Source organism: Hibiscus syriacus, unplaced genomic scaffold (genome assembly GCF_006381635.1).
Source record: "Hibiscus syriacus cultivar Baekdansim isolate YM2019G1 unplaced genomic scaffold, ASM638163v2 tig00111027_pilon, whole genome shotgun sequence".
NCBI lineage: Eukaryota > Viridiplantae > Streptophyta > Magnoliopsida > Malvales > Malvaceae > Hibiscus > Hibiscus syriacus.
In genome coordinates, this window is record NW_024062960.1 from 2675556 (window position 1) to 2692472 (window position 16917).

General features: G+C 35.8%; 2 protein-coding genes across 3 annotated transcripts; both read right to left on the reverse strand.

Annotated features, from left to right (window-relative positions):
- Positions 1–2387: 2387 nt before the first annotated feature.
- Positions 2388–4950, reverse strand: LOC120151112 (IAA-amino acid hydrolase ILR1-like 1). Its single transcript, XM_039163655.1, has 5 exons — positions 4532–4950; positions 4234–4359; positions 3854–4168; positions 3643–3771; positions 2388–2844 (listed from the first exon to the last, which is right to left on the reverse strand). Exons 1-5 carry the CDS (start codon positions 4925–4927, stop codon positions 2470–2472), a joined length of 1341 nt encoding a protein of 446 aa, XP_039019586.1. The 5' UTR covers positions 4928–4950; the 3' UTR covers positions 2388–2469.
- An 898-nt stretch (positions 4951–5848) lies between these two features.
- LOC120151113 (chaperone protein dnaJ 16-like) lies at positions 5849–15664 on the reverse strand. Of its 2 annotated transcripts, none has more exons than XM_039163657.1 (12): positions 15197–15664; positions 13821–13944; positions 13655–13737; positions 13376–13487; positions 13189–13293; positions 12718–12768; positions 6908–6997; positions 6699–6807; positions 6445–6593; positions 6310–6363; positions 5983–6205; positions 5849–5879 (listed from the first exon to the last, which is right to left on the reverse strand). In XM_039163657.1, the coding sequence occupies exons 1-11, from the start codon at positions 15334–15336 to the stop codon at positions 5987–5989; spliced, it is 1236 nt and encodes a 411-aa protein (XP_039019588.1). In that variant the 5' UTR covers positions 15337–15664; the 3' UTR covers positions 5849–5879; positions 5983–5986. The 2 variants fall into 2 exon arrangements, with proteins under 2 accessions (XP_039019588.1, XP_039019587.1); XM_039163656.1 differs by having other exon boundaries at positions 15229–15388.
- Positions 15665–16917: the final 1253 nt, after the last annotated feature.

The window sequence follows — 16917 nt, forward strand, 5'->3', positions numbered from 1 at the left end:
CAAGGAGTTGAAAAATTGAAATGGTTGGGTGCGGACGATGGGAAGTATACTCCCAAAGCGTATTGCTTAAAGTTGGCATGCGGTAGAATGATGAAAGACCATATTTGGAAATTGGTATGGTTCAAATGGGCTCCTCCTAAAGTAGCAACATTTGTGTGGAGAGTTGTGCATCAAAGAATTTCAGTCATTGTAGAACTGGAAAAAAAGAGGTGTTAAGAATCTCGATCAGCTGAGATGTTTTTTCTGTAATCAAGAATTGGAATCGATAAATCATGTTTTATGTATATGTGGGGTTGTTTGGAAAGTATGGCAACGATGGTGTAGAGTGTGTAAAGTGAATTTAGTGATCCCCATTAATGTAAAACAACTATTAGAAGTTTGGTTCACTCAAAGAGTCAGGAAAAAACTTTGGTTTCTGTGGCAATTTGGTTTCTTTGGACTGATTTGGGTCATTTGGCGATGCAGAAATAGATCCAGACTCCATGGAACTATGTTCTCAATGGAGCAAATTTTTACTAAAGTTTTAATTCAGGTGGGGGTATGGGCGAGCTTCCTTTGGCCGTCGTTAATTCCCTATGTGCAAGACTTTGTTCGGAGCCCGGAATCTTTTGTTAGTATTTGATGTTTATGTAGTTGTGTGGTCTGAATTTCCTGATTGTCATATGTAAAGTTTGGCATTTGCAGAATTGAATTATGGTCTGTTAGGTGTATTGGTATTGCTATGGGTTGTCTTGTTACTATCTTTGTATGCAGGTCTGAGAAGAGTGTATGGGCAGGGGTAGGGGTTTTGCGGCTTGAGGTGTACATTTAGGTGTCCGTGGTTTTTGTGTTTGTATATGGTGTATTGGTTGATCGAGTTTGTATCGTTTGTTCTACCTCAAGGTTCACTCTTTTTCCTTCAAATGGGTATAGGGAGGTTTTTTAATGAGGTTCTTGGGATAGTGTACTTTGTAATTTTCGGTTAATACAAAGTGCCCCTTTAAAAAAAACAATTTGTGAACAGATTAAGTCATATTTAAATTTTGATTTAAATTATCTTGATTCAAATTTGAGTTTGGCTTAAAATTTGAACAAATCAAGACGAGTAAGATTCAATTCGAATCGATACGTTTACGAGCAACTCATTAATTTCTTATAATATTTCATCACGGTAATTGTCTTACTTTTAGGATTGATTATATATTTTTTAACTTTTTAAATAATTGTTGTAATACGTTAAATTGTTATTTTAGTTGAAACATGTTAGACATTTAGTATGGCATATTTGTGGATTATTATTTTAGAGTTTAAAATTTTCAAATTGTTTCACATATTATTTTAATCATTTTTGTTAAATTTATTAATTTATGTTTATATAAAGCTTTATCTAGTATTATTAGATTTTACAAATATTTTTTTAAAAAAAATAGGCTGATTTGCTGTTGTAGAATTTTGAAAAAAATTATTTATTGAAATAAGGTCTAACTGAAATTATTTGCTGAGATAGGGTAAAATCTACAGTTCGAACATATGTCGTAATGCCGTCCCTGCGAGCTGTGGTGAGCTGCTTCATTACCTATATCGGTAATTAGGCATCTCGCCAGTTTGGTCGTCGGGATCACATGGCGACCTATAAGGTCGGCATACATGGCGACCTCCATTTCAACGTAGTTAAAAAGCCTAATTACCGATGTAGATAATCGTTGTTACTTAGGGAAATTTAGTGAAAGCCTAATTACCGATGTAGGTAATATTTGTTACTTAGAAAAATTTAGGTAATCGTTGTTCGGAGCACATGACGACCAACATAGGTCATTTGGAAGACATGACGACCTATGAAAAACTGTAGCATTCGCCCCAGATGGGCAAATAATCCTTCGACTGCATCATCTGAGCAAATATTTTTCAACACATTATTCCAAAAATTTTGCCTAAAAAATAAGATAAAAATCTAGTGAGTTTAACGAGCAACGAGTCGAACAACAATTTTTTTAATAAGCATGAGTCGAATAAAATTTTATCAAACTTTCTGAGTAATAAATTGAGTCGAACACGAGTCAAATAATTTTTAAATCGAATCAATCAATGCTTAACTCGTGATCGAGTCGCTTGATAATCATTGATTCATGAGGCGTACCAAACGGTCTTGTATTTCTTTCACACCAAATGATGAGGTAGGCAGGCTGGCCTTTTAAGCAATTTTGAGGATACTTACCCTTCAACTTCGTAATAGCCCTTGCCGTCAGGTACCAACGTGACTACAAATACCTTGTCTGCTAGTTATCAGTACTTTCTACGTACAAATTTGTATCCAATGAATATGGAACGATACCTTCTGCCCACATTTCAGAAACCCTTTATGCCCTCAAACATCACTCTCTAAACAAATAAACGACGATATACCACTATTCAGTTCAATAAAAATACGTACATACTTGGTACAAAGAAAGTTATCATTATACATTTATACTGTAGCTCGCTGTTTACGTCCTATACGTACATACTATAGTTTGAGAGAAATGAAAGTGCAAATGCAGCATGAACTGCTGCCCCAATCGGAAACACATCCTCATCGATGGTGAAATAAGGACTGTGTAGAGGATGTACGGCCCCGACTTTCTCATTGTGGATGCCTAGGAAGAGGAATGATCCTGGGACCTTGTTTAGGTAGAAAGCGAAGTCTTCGCTCCCCATAAAAGTAGGAGCTAGCTTTGTGTTTTCTTCTCCTACAATCTCCCTCGACACTCGCATTACGTGTTCGTATACGTTTTCATCGTTGACGGTCGGAGGAACCGTTGGGTTATCCTTTCCTGAGAAATCGATAACAGTGGAGCACCTATGTACGGCTGCCTGAGCTTTGATTACCTGGTGACAAGAAGTGGGATACATATACTTCCATGAATATGTACATGAAAAATCATAATACATCATTATGCTATTATTATACTTTCGACCCCTCCTCCGAAAATTAGATATTTTATTTTGTTAAAAGCCACTAACTACTTCTCAAATCAACTACAATATGTCAACAAAATTCTTAGATAAAACTTTTGATAAGTCTGAATAACCCGTCGATACAAAATTTAAAGATCTAATCATCAGATCTGTAATAGTTTGTCTGTCTACGAATAATCAAGATTATGTTATTGCTATATATTTGGAGACTTCTCTAGAGATCATATATCTCCTTCAATCATGAGTCACTAACAATCTCTCAAATCAAATACAGCGTGCAAATAAGACTAAAAATAAAATTACTGACAAACCTGAATAATCTTCAGGTGTGAAATTCAAAGATCTGACCACTAGATCTATTTAGCTCGTGAGTTTACGAAAAGTCATAATTACTCTCACCATATATATATATATATATATATATATATAGTATCTACCACTATTAATTTCCCTCAATTATGAGAGTTTATCTTTTCCTCATATCTTCTTTCCTCTCAACGTCCTTCTCTCCAATACTGAAACACCAGTTCATGACTATTCTCTAACCGACTGCGGTTCTTTATCCAAATTAGAGGGTTGATCCTTCAACTACAACGAGCCAAATTTGTTCCTCAACATTTATGTTTTCTCGTGCTGTTTCCCTAATTAAAGATTGGAAGCAAATTGATAATTCAAATTCCATTTGTGATTAATGTAGTTTGTGATCACCTCTTCTATTCTGTCCCTAAGTGCGTTGAATCTCTTCGTACTGAAAGCTCGGAAGGTTCCTGCTATTGTTGTTGAGTCTGGGATTACATTGACTGCAGTTCCACCATGAATCATGGATACTGAGACTACCTGCAGCATGCAATACTCTTGATAACTGATGCACTATTACATATAAAATCCATTGTCTGAAAATACGTAGAAATAAGTAAACCTGAGAATCTAAAGGATCAGTTTCCCTCGAAACTATGTTTTGTAAACTTATTATCGCCGTCGAAGCTGCCAAAATCGGATCAATGGCGTGTTGGGGAATCGCAGCATGACCTCCTTTACCTGTAATCGTGGCTTTAAAGCTCCCACAACCTGCTAGGAATTCTTTGGCTCTTGTGGCGACCACACCAGAAGGATATGCATGCACCAAATGTAACCCGAAAATGGCTTCCACGTTCTCAAGAACAACCTCTTTTATCATGTCTTTGGCTCCTGCACCTCGTTCCTCAGCTGGTTGAAATATTAGAACTACAGTTCCCTATATAAAAAAAAATTAAATTTTAGTTCATATTGGAGTTGGGGCATAATTTATACATGCTTGACCTGCAACTGGCATCGAAGTTTCTGCAGTATCTTGGCTGCTCCAAGCAGCATGGCAACATGGGCATCGTGTGCACAAGCATGCATTTTGCCATCTACTTTGCTTTTATGCTCCCATTCCACCAATTCCTGCATGTCACTCGAATTAATTCCTTAAACTAGATTAGTTCCTTCTTTCATTTCTTTAATTTTCTATTTGATTTGATCTATAAAAGCAGAAAACCACAAGCTACAAATTTGTTTCTGTTTCTTCTTTTTTCGATATATGGCAAACTGAATCTTAAAGGAAAAAAAAGCAGACCCGAATAGGTAAAGCATCCATATCGGCTCTGAGAGCAGCGAAGGGTGGAGAACCGGAACCAATTTCAGCGACGACACCGGTTATAGCCACTGGCCAGCGATAAGAAACGCCGAGTAGATCAAGTTCGTGCCTAATGAGCTTACTGGTCTCAACTTCTTCATAAGCAAGTTCAGGGTACTCGTGTATTCTCCTCCTTATTCGCTTCATCCAATCCACTGTTTCTCGATCATTTGCGAGGCTAAGTATCCGGTCTTTGATGGATTCGTCCGGACGAGCTGGTGTTGTTGTTGAACGGAAACAACAATCATCTTCGTTGCTAGAGAAGCAGAGGGAAGATAGGGTTACGAAGATTAAGAAGAACTGTTGAAGAGTGTCCCGCAAGGCCTTCATGGCCATGGCCGAGTCTAAATTTGCTTGGATTTGATTCAGCCAGTAGGATATAAAACTGGGTGGGTGGTTAACACTAGTAGTAAACTTTTGTCAGGCCAATCAGAACAGTAATAATTCATTAGATTTTATTTTTTAAAAATTCAATTTATTATTTATTGGTTAAAATATGTTCCAAATACTTGTACTCTTCATATATTTAAAACTTAGTCCCTCTACTTTTATTTCCAAAAATTTAGTCAATGTCAATGGCAGATCGACTTTATGTTTAGGATAGGCACTAAACTAATTGTGTTCATCATACATTTTGTATTGTTAATATATGTATATTCATTCTAAAAAAAAATTCTAAATCAACTAGTAGTCTGTGTGCTTTTCAGATTTAATAAAAGAATGTCACTGATGTTTTTGATTGAATATGAATTTTAAAATTTTAAAAATAGAGAATTATATTTTTAAAAATAAAAGTATGAGGACTAAAATCTATACCAAGAAAGAGTACATTGATATGGAGTATATTTTAACCTTATTTGCTTGATGCAGTGGGCAAATATCACTCATTGATCAATATAAATTATATATCTCATGTTCCACGTTTTCTATTTCCACAAATTCCTCGATTAGTATTAGATTCCCTTTGTCTCCCCTGTTACCAATGAAAATCATATGGATGGTATTGGGAAGGAAAGAAATGATAAAATTTTAATTAAACACATCATACGAGTACATAAATTATTTTATGCCAATATACAAGTAGTATTCTAGTCGGAAAAAAGAAGACAGAATCATACAATAACAATGGGCTGTTGTCATCTTCGATATGCTGTTGAAATGGTTAAACCATCTTCACTTCATCATCAAAATATTATGGTGCACTCTCTTACTTGGCTGCATGTATGTTGAACCACACCAAAATTTTAGAGAGTTTTTAGACCCCAGAAGTTCCCGACTTCTTTGTAACCTGATAAGACGATCGACAGGATGGGATTTAAGCAATCGTTAATCGTTGATTGATCATTCGAATTGGAGGGATTCTTCCTAGAAAACAAAATACCATACTTTACCTGTTCAGCATGGCTTTCTCTTGTCTACTTTTAAGTTTATATTATACCATTTCTTCTTCTTAGTTCTATCCCTCGTCGAATGTTTCCTGTCTCTTGCTTCACCATCTTCTTTGGCCTCTTTGGAGGCAGCCTTACTCTTGTTCCTACTTGAACTTCGCTTAATTAACGGAATAGTTGTGTACGAGGCATGAATCTCATTCCTTTGTTTGAGAAGCTCGTTGATCTGCAAAACCGTCATGTAGGATGTTTTTCCATAAATTTATCCATTTAGTCGTAAATTCATTTTTCGAGGAGCTTAGGCACATAATCCCCACGTATTAATCTCACCTCTTGCATTTCCTTTGTGTATCTGCTTGTCATCTCAGTAAACTGTGCCAGGACCTGCCAGCACCTTACATGAATATCAACGATAAAGAAACGGTTTAATACAGGCATGAACATTGTATGTGCGAAAGTAAATACTTCTCTGTATTCGGTTTCAAACTTCGACAGCTCCGCTCGTTTGGACAGAATCTCTGCTTCCACTGCTCTAAGATTCTCCTTTTCCTCTATGAAAGGGGCAGCACAAATGGCTTCTATTGTGTAACTTACACTTTTGAAAAAGTTGTCACCTTTAAGTTACGTGCCAGAATTATTAAAATGGTAGTGAGCTTCATCGATGCATATAAATCAACAGGCACGAGACCTCCACGACGCGTATAAATTAAAGAGCTAACCATAAACAGCAAATACATGTGTGCCTGGTTTTAATTCAGTTATTTCACATGGTTGAAATCCATCCAGCTTTTTGAAGAAAGCTGCATTCGGATCCTTTGCAGCAGATACCTACAGCGAAGCATTTCCAAAACCAGAAGAAAAACGACAAAATCAGACTTCAGTTTCATTGAGAAGCACAACCATGAGATATCCGTTAATGATAACTCACCGAGTTTACTGTTTGATCCAAGCAATAGACAGGGAAGCCAAGAAAATACATTCCAGCAGATGTAACTTTTCCTGTTTTGGCACTGTCCCCCTACACCAACAAGAAACAAAAGTAGCTTTAACATGTGCAGTGAAGTAACACGAGGCTTACGATTGTAGAAAAGTGTTAACTGTTTTTAAATATTGTTACACATTCTGTTAGTTTGTTAGATGTTAGTTATTGAGTTAGTTACAGGAATTTGTTTATATAAAGGACCTATTTGTTGTATTTGAAAGTATGAGGAATAAAATATAATTCTGCCCAGACTTCATTTTAACATGGTATCAGTTTAGCCCAGGTTATTCTTGGGTCGTCCTCACTCTTCCCGTGTTTTTTCCTTCCACCCACAATCCTCTCCTCTTGATTAGGTTTTGCTCTCTGTGATTTCTCTTGACGAGATGAATACCCATGACACCACCGCCGTTCTTGATTTCAGCCATCCCTTGTTTCTACACCCGTCTTATACACCTGGAGGCGTTCTCGTTTCTCATCGCCTGGTTGGCATTGACAATTACAACTTATGGAGCCGCTCTATGAGGATTGCGTTGCTGGCGAAAAACAAATTAGGTTTTGTTGATGGCACCTGCTGAAAAGAGGACTACGATGAGTTCTTGCACTCTCAGTGGGAACGCTGTAATGCGTTCGTCCTTTCCTGGATTCTCAACACGGTCAGCAGTGATCTCTCGGCTGGAATCGTGTTTCCTTCAAGCGCTGCTCATGTCTGGACAGATTTGAAAGAACGTTTTGACAAGGTAGATGGATCCAGAATTTTCTTCTTGCATCGTGAAATTGCCACTCTAAGCCAAGGTGATTCTACTGTTTCAGCTTATTTTACACGATTAAAACTTTTGTGGGATGAATATCATGCCCTAGTCCCTCTTTCGGCCTGTAATTGTGAAGTTTCTCAACAAAATTCCAAGCATATTGCACAGCAAAAGCTGTTGCAATTCCTTATGGGTCTCAATGATACCTACTCTGCTATTCGCAGTCAAGTCCTCATTATGCAGCCTCTGCCAAGCGTGAATCAAGCATACTCTATGATTGTGCAAGAAGAGGCACAACGAGCTCAGTTGTCTCTTGTTTCGGGAGTCACGGCTATGTACTCCAATACGCATGCTAATTCTGATCGAAGGCGTTTCACTGGTGTTTGTGACTTCTGCAAAGTCAAAGGCCACAAACGTGACAACTACTATCGCTTAATTGGGTTTCCTCCTGATTTCAAGTTCACAAAAAAGAAGAATCCTCAGGCAGCTCTTGCTACCAATCTCTCGTTACCTGAATCTGATCATGATTCACAATCTGGTGGTTTCAGTACAGTTCAGTCTGATCCAGTCTTCACAACAGCCCAGTATCACCAAATACTTGAGCTCTTAAATAAACCTCCATCTGTTGATGCTGTTGTCAATCTCGCAGGTATCACTTCTAAATGCTTACCTGCTTCTGATAATTCCCTTTGTTGGATCCTTGATACAGGGGCTACTGACCATATGGTGTCTGATATCCATTGTTTACAGTCTCTTAATTCGTGTAAGCCTAGTTCTGTCCATTTGCCTACTGGTAAAACAGTTCCCATTACCCATACTGGTAACTTTCAGTTTAACTCAACTGATGTCATTCGAAATGTTCTGTATGTTCCTGATTTCAATCATAATCTACTGTCAGTGTCAAAATTAACCAAAGACCTCAATTGCAGTATCATATTTTACCCTCGTTTTTATGTTTTGCAGGATCTCTTCACTGGGAAGATGAGGGGGATTGGTAGGCAGGCTCATGGTCTCTACATGTTTAATTCCAAGGACCTTGTTTCTGGTTTGTCATCCACACATTTTAGTTTTGATTTGTCACCATCAAAATGCAAGGTTGATTCTAGTTGTATGACTGTTTCTTCTTCTAATAATACAATGCTTTGGCATGCACGTTTAGGGCATGCCACTTCTATCAAAATGCATAAGACTCCTTTTTTGAGTTCTCTTTCTTTGAATGAAAACACTGTTAAACAATGTTCTGTGTGTCCTCTTGCAAAACAGTCAAGATTGCCTTTTCCTATTAGCTCATCTAGTCACTTAAACCCTTTGATTTGATTCATGTTGACTTGTGGGGCCCCTATAGAATTTCAACACATAGTGGTCATAGATCCTTTTTAACTATTGTAGATTCTTGGCTCCTTCAAAGAGCCTGCTGGTCCGGGGCCCCCAACTTTAATGGAATTGAAGGCTATCCTAAAGGGTTTAGATTTTTTTGAATCTATTCGTCATAGGGTTAAAGATAGATTGATTATTGAGAGTGATAGTCAGGTGGCAGTTGGCTGGATTAAGGATGTGGTTTCTTGTCCTGTTGTTTATGTTCAAATAGTTAAAGACATTATTCAAAAGCTTAGTGTTTTTGAAGGTTTTATTAGTTGGGTTAGTAGGACAGCCAATATAGAGGCGGATGTCCTAGCTAAGGCGGGTATTGGTTGATTTATGCTCTGTTAAGGGCTGTTTCTTTCTGGTTTTGTATCTCTTGAGGGAGATTGATTTGTATTACTTTGCTATATTTGAGTTTAATGAATCCTAGGGCACTCCTTTCCTCCTTGTGTGGATTAAGGAACTACTTTTAAGTTCCGTTAATCACCAAGGGGGTTTTATTGAGGGCTTTTATTCCTATCAAAAAATGATCATACTAGGCTATCTTGGGTTTACCTGTTGAAACTTAAGAGTGATGCTTTTTTATTTCTTAAACAATTCTTTGCGCTTGTTCAAAATCACCATTATACTTCAGTTAAGTATATTCGTAGTGATAATGGTGGTGAGTTTTTTAGTGATCATTGTTCTGAGCTTTTCTCTTCACTTGGCATTATTCACCAAAGCTCTTGTGTTCATACACCCCAACAAAATGGGGTTGCTGACCGCAAACACAAACATTTTTTAGAGGTAGCCCGTGCTCTTCGTTTTCATTCTCATGTGCCCATTAAATTTTGGGGTGAGTGTGTTCTTACTGCCTGGTATATCATTAATAGGCTTCCTACTGCCATTCTAAACTGGAAAAGTCCGTTTGAAATCTTTTATCACAAGTCACCGAATCTTTCTCATATGAGAGTGTTTGGTTGTCTCTGTTATGCAACCAAAGTTAACTATAAAGACAAATTTTCTCCAAAGGCTTCTCCTTCTGTTTTTATGGGTTATTCATCAACCCAAAAGGGCTATCTCCTTTTTGATCTTCATTCAAGATCTTTGTTTGTCAATTGTGATGTGGTCTTTCATGAAACTATATTTCCCTTCTCATTCCCATTAAACAAGCCTTCTCCCTTTTTCCCTCCTCAACCTCCCATTGTTGATTCTGATTTTCTTTCCCTTGAAATTTCTGCCTCACCTACTCCTGTAAATTCTGTCTTACCTAATCTGTCTTCTTCTTCTTCTTCTGCATCACCTCAAGTTTCAACTGGTTCACCAATTCACCCATCAAGCCCAAGTTCTCGTTTCATTGCTCCACCTGAAAATCAGTGACCACCTCAAAGAAAGTCCACTAGGGTTGTCAAACCTCCTAATTGGCTACATGACTATGTTCATTCCTACCAATCTTCATCTCTTCCAAGTAAGTATCCTATTTCCAATTTCATTTCTTATTCTCACTTACCCTCTAAAACTCAGGTTTTCTTATCTTCCACCTCTCATTTAAGTGAACCAAAAACATATTATGAAGCCATTACTAACCCTCTTTGGATCCAAGCCATGAAGGAAGAGATTGATGCTTTGGAATCAAACAACACTTGGTCTATAGTCACCCTACCTTCAGGGAAAATTCCAATAGGGTGCAAATGGGTTTACCGAATCAAGTACAAGGCTAATGGTGATGTTGAACGTTTCAAAGCTCGCCTTGTTGCTAAAGGGTTCAATCAAAAAGAAGGAGTTGACTTTGTGGATACCTTCTCCCCAGTTGTTAAACTGGTCACTGTTCGAACTATCCTTGCTGCTGCATCAATTTTTTCTTGGCCTCTTCACCAAATGGATGTATACAATGCGTTCTTGCAAGGTGACCTGGTTGAGGAAGTCTATATGACACTACCTGATGGTGTTTGCAGCCAGGGGGAGTCTAAGGTGTGTAGGCTGCATAAATCTCTTTATGGACTCAAACAAGCCTCTAGGCAATGGAATTTGAAGCTAACAGAAGCTTTGCTTATGGCTGGTTACATGCAGAGCAAATATGACTACTCAATGTTCACAAAACAGCAAGGTAGTGATATAGTTGTTTTATTGGTGTATGTTGATGATCTTTTAATTACTGGTAGTAATGAAGTATTGATAGCAGAACTAAAGCATATTTTGAATAAGAACTTCAAAATGAAGGATCTTGGAGAGTTGAAATACTTTCTAGGATTAGAAGTTTTAAGGTCAAAAGCAGGGATAGTGTTGAATCAAAGGAAGTATGCTTTAGAGCTGATTGAAGAAACTGGAGTAGGGGGAGCTAAACCGGCCTTGACTCCTCTAGAGCAGAACAAGAAGTTAACCACAGTTGAGTATGATGAAACAGTTTGTAGTAATGAACAACTGTTGCAAGACAAAACTGTTTTTCAGAGACTTATAGGTAGAATAATATATCTGACTCACACACGGCCAGACATTGTCTATGCTGTTCATTTCCTCAGTCAGTTTATGCATAAACCAAAACACTCACATCTTGAAGCTGCATTGAGAGTGGTAAAATACATCAAGAAAAATCCAGGGCAGGGGATTTTATTAAGTGCTACGAGTGAGTGCAGATTGATTGCCTATTGTGACTCTGACTGGGCTGCCTGCCCTATGACTAGAAGATCTATAACTGGTTTTTGCATTAAGCTTGGAATGTCTCCAATTTCTTGGAAATCCAAGAAGCAAAACACTGTTGCACGCTCCTCTGCAGAAGCTGAATATAGAAGCATGGCAGGGACGACTGCAGAAATAGTTTGGCTGAAGGGTTTGTTGGGAGAATTGGGGTTGAAAAACATAGCACAAGCTAAGCTAAAGTGTGATAATAAAACAGCCTTGCAAATAGCAGCAAATCCAGTTTTCCATGAGAGAACCAAACACATTGAGATAGATTGTCATTTTGTCAGAGAGAAGATTCAAGAAGGCTTGATACGAACAGAACACATCAAGACAGGAGAACAACAAGCAGATTTGATGACTAAAGCCTTGGGTGTACATCAACATGAATATCTTGTTTCCAAGTTGGGGATTAAAGACCTCTTTACAACCACCAACTTGAGGGGGAGTGTAGAAAAGTGTTAACTGTTTTTAAATATTGTTACACATTCTGTTAGTTTGTTAGATGTTAGTTATTGAGTTGGTTACAGGAATTTGTTTATATAAAGGACCTATTTGTTGTATTTGAAAGTATGAGGAATAAAATATAATTCTGCCCAGACTTCATTTTAACAACGATAAACCTCCTCTTCGAAAACCTGAGCTACTAATTTGTTATCAACTGCTATAGTATCCATTGCTGTTGTTTTACTCCAATATGGTGAGGTGAAAAGGCTTTAAATTGTCTTAGAATTAACAATAAATAGCAAGTTCATGAAACTCAGAAATCCAGACGCTACATGTAAACAGAATGGAGGAGCTTTTGATGTAGAGATTAAAAGATGTAATTATGATAGCTCATCTAAATAAACTCGTTATGCAACATAAACAACGGATAACTCGTGAATTTTTTTTTTTGATAAGATTAGAAGGCCTCATTAAAAACCTCTTTCTTGATTAACGGATAACTTGTGAATTTTAAAAAGAGAAAAGCAGAAGGGAATTCGTTACCCGCAGTGCAAGGCTTAATCCACCAGTCTCTGCTGGATCAAAATACAATAACTGCAATCAATGACAAATAGAAGGGGAGGAGGGAGAGTTATTATTGATGCACCAGGAAACGTTTAAGAGAATATAATTTATTATTTCGAGTCTCCATGAAAACCAGATAATTAGTTAGCTAAGTATATATATATATGGATCTTTATGAAAGTCGATAGTTCTAAGCTTTCATACAGCAAAACTTAGGGAGCAAAACATGCTATAAGGATATTGAATCATAAATAATTGTAGTGCAGCTGTTTCAATAGAACTAGATGAAACGAGGCAAAAGTTCACTAACACACTTGCTATGTAACCTGATTGAGACTACACCAAAGTAGTGATACTTAAATCAATATGAATGGTAAAACTACACGGCATAAGAAGTTTCGATATGCAGATGATATTGAATCCATAAGTTCTAAGTCATAGTCTATCCACCTTGAACTTGCTTTTATCAGATGATTGTACTCGGCAAACGAACCCATCATTTGCTTCTTCTTCTGTTATTGCAAGAGAGTAGAAGTGAGCACATTGTTTTTCAACCTGTTAAATGCATAACAATTCAGTGATTGCAGAAATAATCAATAAAAAGTAGTAGAAAAGAACATGAATATAATTATCTCACCTTCCTAGAAATAGGTTGCCCCAGCGGATGTGGGCAAATAGTGACTGCACCATTAAGTGCCTCCTCTAAAACAATTGCAGATACAATGGTCTTAATCGGCACACCTAGTTTACTATTCATGGGAATCAGTTAAAATAATATCCAATGCATAACACTTACCAAGGCAACAAAACAACGGAACACTGTTTTTCCGGCAACAAAACAACGGAACACGTTAACTAATATCATAAGGACAGGGAGTTATCTAAAAAGGGCAGCAAAGATGGTGTTCACAGTTACCTAAAAAGGGCAGTAAAGATGGTGTTCACAGCCCCCAAACTTGAAAGATCTAGCTGCAATTCTTGGTTATCAGCTTCAACAGCCTATTCAAAGTAAATAAAAAAAAAACAGCATGATCAATTCTTGAAAGATCTGATTTGACCAATTAGATCCATGTCTAAGTTTCCTCAAAACCAGCGGTGTCATACTGGCGTCTTTTATCTGGATCAGACAATATATTATAAGAAAATGTGACCTCCTTGAACATATCAGCTGCAACAGGATCATTTCCATTCTTATCAGGATGGTATCTGAAACAGCATATGAGTAGCATTTATCAATTATAATAGCTAATAGGAGAACACAAAACTCGATTCGAAAAATCGACTAGACTCGAATTTCAAATAAAGCTTGAATAATAAAATATGACTCATCAACTCATTTAACTCGAATACTCACCTCTAATTCCACTTATCCCTAATTACTCCGTTACTTTTATTCTATTTTTGGCCAAATCTGAATCACATGCTCCTCTAACACTATAGAATATCTATGTAACATCAATTCTTATTTTTAACAACAAATTTACTCTTTTTGCCATCTAGTCCCTCAACTTTGCATTTTATTCAATTTAGTTTTCTACTACAATTTTTTTTTATAAATTCTTTCTTGACTCCTTTATACTCTGATCAATATTTTTTCCTCAAAGACATTTGATTTATTAAATAACATTGCTCTAAAGAAAAATCTACACAATAAAATTATAAATATTTACAATTAAATTTGAACATAAACTCAAAATTTCGACTAAAAACAAAAACTTCAAATAAAGTTTGAATCCCAAAATAGGAATAATCAACTTAAGTAACTCAAATTTTTTTTGACTCGACTCGATTTGATGATATAATCATCCATAATAGCTAAGCCACCTCAAGAGAGTGAGATCTACAACTGTGAAAATTATAAAAGAACCCATCTACAGTATATGTCCCAAACCACATATTTCATTTATCATAGCAGCTAGCTGGAATGGAATATCATCAGGGAAAATAAACTGTTCTCAGCTATTGCTATATGTTGAAAAATGACTGTCCTACACGCCAAGGATTTAATTAGTGGCCATTATATTACATTAAAGATAGCATCCGAAACCGTTATTGTATGACCGTAATACCCGTAATGGTCGTAATAACACGTCCATAATAGTAATAGCACTCCTTTATGACCATAAATGCAACATAACAAAAAACGCATACTCAACCACAATTTAAATCCCTGCTATGCTACAAATAGGAAAGCAAAACATCAAGCCAAACCCCAATCACTAATAAATCTATTATTAGAGTTGGAATTGCCTTGCCAATTCAAGGCCTCAACGCTTATTCTCCCACTATACTCCATGTATGCATGTGAGTTTACCTTGTAATTAACCATAATTATTACTAAGCTTAAATCAGTGAACCCTGATGTATTCTAAAGTCATCACTAAAAACTTGATCAAAAATACCTATAAATCGAGCATTTCAAAACCTTTCAACTAATAAAAATAAAAAATAAACATACTTTAGAGCTATTTTCCGGTAAGCGCTCTTAACTTCCTGAGCCGTTGAGTTTCTGGAGACACCAAGCACATCATAAGGATCTCGACGAAGACGCTTAGCCAGGCCGTCGTTCTTCTCTGACTTGGATTTATGTGGCAGCATTTTCTACAAACACCACCAAACAAGAAGAAAAAAATGAATTTTCCTTTTTTCTTTTACGTTTTTCAGTGAGAAAAAAAGAAACCCAGAATTTAAAACCTTCAACTAAATTCCAAAAAAGGAATGAAAATTAATTCCCTTATCTTTCCAATTCAGCAAAGTAAGAGACTTTTTTGGGTTTAAAAAACGGAAAAGGGTAAAATTTTCAGGTGCATTGAGAAGAGTAGACAGAAAAAGAGAACAACTCCATGGGACCTGAAAGCTGGAGCTCTGGAGAGGAGAAGAGACAAGCATAGAGGACGAAAAAATTGGAGGGGAAAACGAATTAGGTTGTATTGCTAATATTTTTAATATTTTCTTTTTGTCGTTTCATTTTGGAAAATTTATCCATCTCTATCTGGCATTGTTTCAAATATTTTAAAAATCTGACGGAACATTTTGTTTTGATAGCTAACAATTTTTTTTTTTGTTAAGTTTTAAGTTCGAATACTAATATGTAAAAGTATGAATTTTATTGTCAAAAAATTAAGTCTTTAAACATATATTTTATTGTATTCATCTCAAATTTAATAAAAAAAATAAGAAAAAGTTATATTGCATCAAAAGATCACTCAATTATTAGTAAAATTATAAATAAATTATTAAATTTTAAAAGTTATTTTAATTATTGATTATAACAAAAAGATGACTTTATCATTAAGTGTGTAATTACGTTTGACAATTTGATTCAAAATTGTTAGGTTCTAACTTAATTTGATTTGATAGGATAGAGTTTTTTATCTAATTGACTACGTCAGGTCGAATTTTGTAAAAGATGATATTAATCCAATCAAATTTAAATTTAAGATGAAAAATATTTGATTTGACTGTATTTGAAATAATAGTATAAATTTCTTTTATACGTTTAAGGATAATACTTGTAATACACCTCTCTATAATTTTTCAATTAATTTCTTATTTTACTTACCAGCAATAAGATTTTCTTTTTATATTAGTGTAAGATGAGATCAAATCTGAATGAAATTTTTACATTAAATTTTGGGTTGAATTAATTACAATTGTTATTATCAATAAATAAAACAATCTGATTTTTAACTAAAAAATTAAAGTACAGACCACACTTAACAGTAGAATGATCTGTTTGTTACCATCGATAAATAAAATGACTCATCTGTAATTTTCTAAAATTTAGTAATACATTTATAATTATATTAATGATAGAGTGATATATAATAGTCTAATTTACCCTAAAATTCGGATGGGTATGCGCGTCTGAACAGCGCAATTGCCTGTTGCCACTGTGCACTGGACTCTGCAGCGCATATCTGCTTGTATTGCACGTGTCCATTGAGGCTCACGTGGGTAGCGAAAGTAGGGATATTTGTAAATTTTATGTTTTTTCTAGCAAGCAGATTTGACAAATGACAATATAAGTTGATGATACGATACGAATTCATAAGTAAAAATATTATATAAAAACAAAATAATACTCAAAATAAAAAAATACATCAAAAATTGTATGAAGAAATTATAATAATATGATATAATATGATTATACGTGAACATATTAAAATTTTATAAAAT

What these genes read in the sequence shown, in the direction of transcription:
- LOC120151112 (XM_039163655.1), bottom strand. Translation starts at nt 4,927, where the DNA reads ATGGCCATGAAGGCCTTGCGGGACACTCTTCAACAGTTCTTCTTAATC. An exon ending in TGGATGCTTTACCTATTCGG is followed by an intron (nt 4,360 to 4,531) that starts GTCTGCTTTTTT and finishes AGTGACATGCAG; the next exon opens with GAATTGGTGGAATGGGAGCA. An exon ending in CTGATCCTTTAGATTCTCAG is followed by an intron (nt 3,772 to 3,853) that starts GTTTACTTATTT and finishes TGCATGCTGCAG; the next exon opens with GTAGTCTCAGTATCCATGAT.
- LOC120151113 (XM_039163657.1), bottom strand. Translation starts at nt 15,336, where the DNA reads ATGCTGCCACATAAATCCAAGTCAGAGAAGAACGACGGCCTGGCTAAG. An exon ending in ATGACACCGCTGGTTTTGAG is followed by an intron (nt 13,738 to 13,820) that starts GAAACTTAGACA and finishes TACTTTGAATAG; the next exon opens with GCTGTTGAAGCTGATAACCA. An exon ending in ACATGTATTTGCTGTTTATG is followed by an intron (nt 6,594 to 6,698) that starts GTTAGCTCTTTA and finishes CGTAACTTAAAG; the next exon opens with GTGACAACTTTTTCAAAAGT.